The 9,347-nt window shown below is 31.8% G+C and overlaps 1 protein-coding gene and 1 long non-coding RNA gene across 2 annotated transcripts; both read left to right on the plus strand.

Annotated features, from left to right (window-relative positions):
• The first annotated feature begins 1,988 nt into the window (after positions 1 to 1,988).
• Positions 1,989 to 6,986, plus strand: LOC127117868 (stomatal closure-related actin-binding protein 1). Its single transcript, XM_051047991.1, has 13 exons — positions 1,989 to 2,197; positions 2,706 to 3,006; positions 3,377 to 3,505; positions 3,745 to 3,837; positions 3,989 to 4,129; positions 4,232 to 4,300; positions 4,581 to 4,664; positions 5,019 to 5,199; positions 5,304 to 5,420; positions 5,578 to 5,636; positions 5,768 to 5,902; positions 6,040 to 6,189; positions 6,663 to 6,986. Exons 2-13 carry the CDS (start codon positions 2,725 to 2,727, stop codon positions 6,705 to 6,707), a joined length of 1,485 nt encoding a protein of 494 aa, XP_050903948.1. The 5' UTR covers positions 1,989 to 2,197; positions 2,706 to 2,724; the 3' UTR covers positions 6,708 to 6,986.
• An 873-nt stretch (positions 6,987 to 7,859) lies between these two features.
• LOC127117869 (uncharacterized) lies at positions 7,860 to 9,091 on the plus strand. The gene is made up of 2 exons (XR_007802045.1): positions 7,860 to 8,061; positions 8,377 to 9,091. It is a non-coding gene; the product is annotated as an uncharacterized LOC127117869 (long non-coding RNA).
• Positions 9,092 to 9,347: the final 256 nt, after the last annotated feature.

Raw genomic sequence — 9,347 nt, forward strand, 5'->3', positions numbered from 1 at the left:
TACTTTTTTATTTTATTTTAATTATAAGTAGACTTAGACTATGTTCACTTTAACGATTTTTTTTTCTTTCAATTTCAAGTTTACTTTATCGAGTTGAAAAGACTTTTCACTTATATATTGTTTTCTTCAAATTATTAATTTAACCCTTATAAAATTTATCAAAAAATATAACTTTAAAATTTTTAGTCAGCTCTACCGTCCCGTTTAAATATGTTGTACAAAAATGCATAATGAAATAGAAAAAGACTTACATCTTTGAAAATGTATTTTTAAAATCTTGCTCAACTCCATATTAAATCTTTTAAATTAAAAGTTATAAAATTGTATATAAAATCTCATGTCACAAAAGTAAAAAAAAAACGTGACAGTGTTCCGACTTAAAATCTTAATCTTTCATTCAAAAAAAATGCGGATAAAATAAATATGTATGTCCTGTTTATATTTATTATATAAAATTATGCAATAAAATAGGATGAAGCGAGACATACATATTTGAGGATGCATGCCTAAAATCTTACCCTGTCTAGATATTTAAACTTTTAAATCTAAAACATACTTGCAAATTCAAAAAAAATAGAGCACGAAACAAATACATTAAAATGTATCTATTTAAAACTTTGATTTGTCACTGGAAAAATTACGGATAAAACACCACAATTACACGGTACAACAAATAACTTTTATAATGTATTTAACTTTTTTATACAATAAATAATTTGAAAATTCATTAATTTTTGTTAAACAAGTTTTAGAAAACAAATAACTCACCGTGAAAATAGCTTGCAATAAAGGGCCAGTTTATTTACCATATTTTTTAAACAAAATTTTTACTTCAAATAATTAACATAATAAAATATAGGTTTAATATTTTTCAAATACTATTTTTGGAAATAGATATTATAGTTTTAGAAATTTGAAAATGGAAAAAATATTTATTATTTTTAAAAAGTATATCAATCACTACTTTCTTCTTTTATCTTATCCCTATTAAAATTGTTTACTAACGAGTAATTTAAAAAAGAAAGGCAAAATATGAAATTTACACCACCTTAAAAACTGAGACAGTAAAAATATCTTTTTACATATCCACACAAAAGCAATAATTAAATTACTACGTATATTAAACAACAACACTTAAATTTTAAAATATTACCAAATTGGTTATCTTTGCAATATTTTAAATAAATATAAACTTTTCTTTTATATTTCAAATTATTTGACACAAATTAATACTAAATCTAATTAAACATTTTAATTATTTCAGACCATATCTCATCCAAAGATTCGATTTATTCTAATTCTTTCACTTTAAATATACCACAAATATAAACCTATCAAAAATATAATTTTGCCGTTTTTACAATTCAACTTAATTTAAAAGATCCCTTTTTATAATTATTCATTTAGATTTTCAAACTAAATCCAAAAAAAAAAAAGAGTTCAATATGAAAAATATACAAAAGAGTTGCCATTGCCATTGCCAGTATTCCATTTTTTAAAGCAAAGTTAACATGTAAAAAAAGAAAAGAAAAAGATTAGAAAGTGTGAATGAAGTAATAACTAACAAACATTATTGACAGCTAAGCTTTGAATGAAATGGGACCAAAAATATTCAATTTAAAGTCATAGTAATAATACTACTTTAATAACATAACATAACATGCTTATGCAATAATCTAACTACTCAATCTCACATACTTCATTTCAAATCTTTTTTCATTCTTACTCATAGATGAACAATATATACATCTTAATTTAATAGTTAAATTTCACATATCAATGACTCAAATATGTAGATTTCTATAAGTGAATGATTCAAACCCATATTTGTAGAAAATATAAATAATTCGACCTTATCTCTAAAATCAAATGTCTCTGTACAACTATCAAATAGCTTAACGGAATGGAGAACTATAAGATACATTAACCATTAAACATAAAGAACGAAAAAGTTCTCAAAATCTAACTAAGTGGGGCCCACACAACCCACGGATGCCACACCAAAGTCACCCTTCCCAGCACTTTATTTGTTCTTTTCAAAAAGCATACTTCCAATCTCTCTCTCTCTCTCTCTCTCTAAAAGCATCATCAACAAGACCAGTGATTCCTGTGTTGAATAACCAAATTGGAGCAATCTTTTGCATCTACTTCAACAATCACAACCCTAACCACCATTTTCATCTTCTCATGATCTCTTGTAAGTTCAACTTGTTCTACTTTGTCTTTTTTTCTTGGATTTTTCTTCATTGCTTTAATTTAGATTAAAAAGAGTAAAAAAATAATAAGGAACTAGGGTTTGGTTTCATTTTGAAGAAATCTCAGATTTTCCATTTACTTCCATAAGCTTAATGCTAGAGCTAACTATGTATGTATGAATCTCTTATCTCTGGCTTGTTTTGTTCAATACTTTTGTTCTGTTCATGACTTCATGCATATCTGGTGTTTGTTCTTTTTGTGTGTGTGTTTTACTTCAATATTTTATAACAATAAAATAGTAAAGAATTAGGAAATTAGAGTTTAGTTTCATTTTGAAGAAATTTGAAGAAATTTCAGAATTTGCCTTTGTTTGAATTAGTTTAATGCTAGTGATATCTCTCTTTATATAGTGAGTGTTCCTTTTTTGTTTGATTTTGGTTTTGTATTGTGCATGACTATATTCGGTTTGATTCTATTTAGCTAAATGTTTCATTTTTTGTGATTGGTAGAGGGAATTGGTTGTAAGAGATGACGAGGTTAACACGTGATTTTGGAGATACTATGAAAAAAGAGGCAGTGCCTGCGGTATCTTCTGATGTGATATTTGCTTCTAGTCGGTTTCCTAATTACAGAATCGGAGCTAACAATCAGATTATGGAGACAAAGGATGACCCAAAACTGTTATCTATGAAGGAGGTTATTGCGCGCGAGACTGCTCAGTTGTTGGATCAGCATAATCGTCTTTCGGTTCGTGATCTTGCTAGTAAATTTGAGAAGGGTTTGGCGGCTGCTGCTAAGTTGTCGGAAGAGGTGTGTACCCTTCTTTCCGGTTGGAAAACTCAGATTTAGCAATATAGTTATATTTATTTTTTCTTAATCGGAAGGTTTTGTATATGTAGATTTTTCGTTATGTCGTTTTTTCAATTGAAATGACCAAGGTTTTTAATTACGATCATGTTGCGATTCTGGAAATTGTCGGAAATCGCTAATAAATATTGTTGATATGACTGCGGTTTTTATGCAAATTCAATGTCCCCGAAAACCATGATGTTGTAGGCATAGTTGCAATTACGGTTATAGACTGTAATTTAAAACATGAGAAATAACCAATGATCATGTTTTCCGAAGATACTTATGTCCTCTATTTTAATCGAGCTTTTCATATGCTGGTGAAATTCAGGCCAGACTTAGAGAAGCAGCATCATTGGAAAAACACGTTCTTTTAAAGAAGCTCAGAGATTCTCTTGAATCGTTAAAGGGACGTGTGGCGGGTAGAAACATGGATGATGTCGACGATGCTATTGCTATGGTGAGTTTTTTTGGCGATAAAATAGGAAGACACGTGCTTCACATTAATTTCTTTTTTCCTAATAGATACGTGCTTAAAGAACCTCTTATGAAGCTCACATTGTAGAAATCATGGTGCTAAAGTGTGTGTGTTAATGAAGATGCATTGCTAATAAGCTTGAGGACGATTTTCATAAATCTTTCATAAGCTTTTAGAAGAAAATGTTCTTATCTGCATAGTACTTTCATTGCACTCTTCAGGTTGAAGCTCTAGCAGTTCAACTAACTCAAAGGGAAGGGGAACTAATACAAGAGAAAGCGGAGGTGAAGAAATTGGCAAGTTTTCTTAAGCAGGTGATGCTAACTTTTTTTTTTAAACCTTATCGTATTATAAAAGGATTTACTTTCTATGTTATGAAATAGATTTGCATTAGTTACATCTTCTATAGATGCATATGCAAGGGAATTTCTTGTACCACTGCTGAGCGTATAGATTCATTTACAGGCTTCTGAAGAAGCTAAGAAACTTGTTGATGAGGAAAGAGCTTTCGCTCGTTCAGAAATAGATAATGCTAGGGCAGCTGTTCAGAGAGTGGAAGAATCACTTCAAGAGCACGAGAGAATGTCTCAAGCTTCCGGGAAGCAGGTTTGTGCTTTATCTCAATTTTTTGTGACGAAACAAATACTGGTAGATTGGTGTTAACTGAGTAAATTTTTGTGTGGAATTTTTTCGGGTTTATTTCTTTAGGACGTGGAACAATTAATGAAAGAGGTTCAAGAGGCTCGAAGAATTAAAATGCTCCATCAACCAAGCAAGGTATACATGAAATACTAGTCCCTATTCGGTCTCTTCTCTAAATATAATAGTGATAATTTTTATTTCATCAAACATCTTCTCTTTTTCTTAGTTACACCCTTCTTCCCGTAGCGTAGTTAATGCCTGACTATTTTTTATATTTGTTATTTTGTTTAAATGAGTTTTTTATATTTGTTATTGGCATTGCTTTCTCACGTGGAATTGGATTTCTTCTTATTTTCTTCAACTTCATCAAATTATTTCGAGGAAATGAATACGTTGATTGTTGATTGATCTCTAGGTCATGGATATGGAACATGAGCTTTTAGCATTGAGAGCTCAACTTGCGGAGAAGACTAGACATTATCTTCGACTTCAGAAGGAGGTATATGCCCGTATAATCTAATGCTTAAGTGAATAAATTTTGCAGTTACTTGATTTTATTTTTGGTCTAGTAGTCTAGTGGCTGGAATTTCACCTCATAAAGGTGAATAAGTGGGACATCGCAGGTTCGAACCCGCGTTCCTACTGTCGGATGTCTTGTCTCTACACTACTACCGACTGAGATGGCTTAACGAGACTAAAAATATGGATTAGAGTTTGAACATCGATGTTATACCATTTTTTATTGTCCCAAGTGAATCATAAATTTCTCTTATTAAATGTTGTATTTATATGTTTGTCTTTCATTGTAAGCTTCTTTAACTGATTATCGTATATCCTTCACGATATTCTTCAGCTTACAAGGACAAAGAAAGGAGAGGAAAATGTTCCATATTTATATGAACTTGAAGGGAATGAAACCTTAGGTTCTTATTTGCAAATTCAACCTTGCTCTGATAATGCCCAAGATGTCTCAAATTGTTCTATTCAGTGGTATCGTGTATCGTCTGATGGTGCCAAAAAAGAACTTATCTCAGGTATTGACTTTTGCATGATGAAAACTTGTCGAAGACAGCATTTTCTGTTGAGCTTGCGAGTTATGTCATTTCTATTCTTGATTATGCAATTATGTCTTTCTCAGGAGCTACCAAATCAGTTTATGCTCCCGAACCTTTTGATGTCGGACGCGTATTGCAAATTGATATTATTTCAGAAAACCAGCACGTCATGCTTGCAACCACTGGTCCAATAGATCCAGGTAGGGTTTCGTTGAGTCATCCACATTTGATTTAGATAAACATATATTTGTTTCTATTGGAACTACAAAGGCGCTGTCTTATGAGTTTAAGAGACCGAGATCTGTTTCGTTGAACAATCAAGTTGAGCTTAAATTGTGTTTATGCTCTTATATGCAGCTGCTGGTTTGGGAACCTATGTAGAGGCCCTCGTCCGAAAACACGACACCGAATTCAATGTATGTTGTTACAATTCTTTTACTTATTTCATTTTCATCCTTCTAGTAGTATGTGAGTGAGCATCAATATAGATATTGAGAAGCGATTATTTTGCGACAATAATATTTTAGTTGAATTTACTATTTTGCAGGTCATCGTAACTCAGACGAGTGGTTTACATCATCCAACTGAGTCTATTCATATACTTCATGTTGGAAAGATGAGGATCAAACTCTGTAAAGGAAAGACAACAATTGCCAAAGAATATTATTCAAGCTCAATGCAGGTATTTCGAATTGTCAATGCTTTCTAGTTCAAGATGATTCTGCTCGCAACTTGAAAATTTATTTTCAAGTTCTATCATTAGCTTTGTTATTTTCACTTAAGCAATGACCAATGTGCTTTTGGTGATGTTTTCTTTAGCTTTGTGGAGTTCGAGGCGGTGGAAATGCTGCGGCGCAGGCACTATTTTGGCAGCCAAAACAAGGACAATCTTTCATATTAGCTTTTGAATCACAGCGAGAAAGGAATGCAGCCATCATGCTTGCAAGGAGATTTGCATTTGACTGTAATGTATGACTTTCTAAACAGTTTCTAAGTCTATGCCTAAGTTCTATCAGTAAGATGAGAAAATTAATGATTGATATTACATACACGTTCATAATAAATCACGAATACGGTGAAATACCAACCACTAGTTTTGTCATTAATAGTTGATAATTGAAAAATAGACACCAGATAAACACCGACATTAACACGTAGACACGAGTAATACTTTGAGTAACTAAAGTATATGAATGTAACCACATGTGTCAGTGTCAACATTGACACATGTTATACACCAGACACATTGATACCGGCAATACTTTGAGTAACTGAAGTATTTGAATGTAACCACATGTGTTAGTAGTATCGACAATGACATGTATCATACTCCGGACACATGACAAATGTCATACACCAGACATAGACACACTTAGGAAAAATAAATCTTAAAGTTTGTTCTTTATTGATTCTAATTGCTATATTGCCAATGTAAATGGCAGATCATGCTTGCTGGACCAGATGACAGAGCTCCATTAGGGACTTAATGAATCTCCTTAATATCACACTTTTCTCCCTTGTAATTATACTGAGTTTTTCTTCATTGTATTATATGTAAGTGTTAACATAAAAATGTGGCTTGTTATTTGTATTCATAAGTTGGTAATGATTCATATCTTATGATGTGAATCACTTAATGTAATTTTGTTTCATTAACACCAAGGCATTTTTTTGTTTGCCTTTGTGACTGAGTTGACACTTGATTTAGAGATTACATATTAATTATAGAATGGTGGAAAATGGATTGTATTGTATTTGATTAACAATTTCTCGTGAGAATTTTCATTCTCATTGCATTTTTTAATATTGTGGAGGTGCTAGATTTACATGGATTAACATTTCATACCTTAAGGTTAATACCATCATTGTTGAAAAATTAATATGGTCCTATTATAAGGTGTATATATTTTGGAATAACATTTAGCTATATTTGTTTTTAACCATAATTGTGGTTTGTTGAGAAAGTTTTTTTTTAACCTTTGGTATCCGGTCTTGCGACTCACTTATTCAAGAGAATCAATCTCACTGATCACTAACAGGGTCCTGTTTAAAGTTAAATCTAAGTTCTGTATGGATTGATCCAGTGCGAGGATTGTTAGCATCTAAGTTCTGTATGGATTGATCCCGTGCAAGGATTGTTAGCATCTAATATGATTCGAATCTGAGATTTTAAAAGGAGCACACTTTGGCTTCACCATTAGACCAATCCTTTTGTGGATTGAAAGAGATGAAAGAAAGTTGAATGCTCATTGATTGAATAGAATCTGGATATATGGTTAAAAATTAGATATCACCATATTGATGGTTTATACCTTCTTTTAAAAAAAAAACATTAAAAATATGTAATTTACAAAGGAAATTAGGAAGTTTTTTTTTAGTATTTGGTTTTGTTTGGTTCGTAAATTTAAAGGAGGGGTTGTTCATTACACTTTTAATAGTTCTCGATGGATCTTAAAAAATGTCCTTGTCTCATCTTGATAATATAATCCATATGCATTCAATTCACTCATCCTCACGTTGGAATGAGTAGTGGAGGGAATTTTTTTATCTAGAGAATACTATTCGAATAGTATAATGCTGACTCACCTTTAATATAAATCCTGTTCTATTTTTCCTTTCCAATTGGTAGGTTTGAAAAAAGTTGTTATCCGGAAACCGATATAATGCAAAATCTATCTATTTCTACTGCCATTCATTCAAGTTAACTTCTTTAATCAACTACATATATTTCTGGTTGAGTTTTCGGCATTTGAAGGACATTATCTCTGATCGGGTTTTTTTGACATTTGAAGGACATTTGAGAACATTAATGGCCTGATATCCTCACATTACTTCTTGCGAGTATGATAAATTTGTATTTTTGTTAGTTTTAAAATTCCATCTGTTTCTTGTTTGATATCCCACCTATTGATAATTTTAGAAGTTTTAGGGCTTCGATTCTGATTATTTGTTACTGGTGTAAAACTTATCTGGACAATATTATCCAAACCCATTAAGATAGTGGTGTAAAACTTATCTGGACAATATTATCCAAACCCATTAAGATAGTGTTATTCGAACACCAGATATGCCAATTATATCACATATGTTAAGACTAAATAGGGTATGTGTTGTGTTAGGTTTTACTGATGTTGACTATTGATGTTTTGATCATAGTAAAACGACCGATGAACAACCGAGATACAAACATAGTCGATTATGTCAACATGCTTCAGTATGCAGTGAAAAAGCTAAATATTTTTGTAAAGTTGGACAATCATCTAGTAGTGTCGAAGGATCTTTGTTACATGGTCATGGATCTCGGTCTCATGGCGATGCATCTGCTGATGTCGTATCTACTCCTGCTGCACATGCTCTCGTCAAACCTGCTCCTAACAAACATGATCTTGCCGCACCTCCATGAAGTACAATATATAGTTACATCCAATGGTTTTTATAGAGTTTTCCATCCTTATCTGACCTCGGTGCCAACGGGAGATCCCCCTAATGCTAGCTTATCAAGAGATATTAGAGGATGAACAAGAAATGTTGGACTATGTCGTAGATGTCATGTAGAAATTCCATCTGATTGTCACTATACTCAAGGGTTCCATTTCTAGATGAGAGGCATAAGAAGGCACCCATGTGTGGGACTCGATACATAAAGTATTAACACATGCATGCATGAGGTGCTTTTTAGGATATGAGGCTAATGATGATCATGGGTGTGAAATTTAATGATTAGTTAGACTCTTATATAAACCGGTTGCATTTTTTGATAATATTTTGAGTTGTATTTTATGACATTTCTCTTGGGAATTTAGTATGGATATCTTTTTATAAATATGCGACTTATGTATGACTAAACATTTTATATATGATATTTTGTTTTGTGTTAAAAATATGCCAATTATGTATGGTAACTATATTAGTATAAATACATCATAGTAAAACCATACATTATTATGTATGAACAAATAATGTAAATTTAGTTGACTAAGAGGTTTGTTCGGATAGTGTTATCCGAACACACACTTATATGTGAACTGATATGTCAATGTGTTATTTACTTGGCTTGAGATTTATCGAAATAGTATCATCTGAACACACCCTTTCATGTGAATTGACGTGGTTAAGTGTCATGTATT

This window comes from Lathyrus oleraceus, chromosome 2 (assembly GCF_024323335.1).
Source record: "Lathyrus oleraceus cultivar Zhongwan6 chromosome 2, CAAS_Psat_ZW6_1.0, whole genome shotgun sequence".
Lineage (NCBI taxonomy): Eukaryota > Viridiplantae > Streptophyta > Magnoliopsida > Fabales > Fabaceae > Lathyrus > Lathyrus oleraceus.

Excerpts from the sequence above, each read along its gene's own strand:
- LOC127117868 (XM_051047991.1), top strand. The coding sequence starts at position 2,725 with ATGACGAGGTTAACACGTGATTTTGGAGATACTATGAAAAAAGAGGCA. Across the intron at positions 4,301-4,580 it reads TGCTCCATCAACCAAGCAAG|GTCATGGATATGGAACATGA; the intron begins GTATACATGAAA and ends ATTGATCTCTAG. Across the intron at positions 5,903-6,039 it reads ATTATTCAAGCTCAATGCAG|CTTTGTGGAGTTCGAGGCGG; the intron begins GTATTTCGAATT and ends TGTTTTCTTTAG.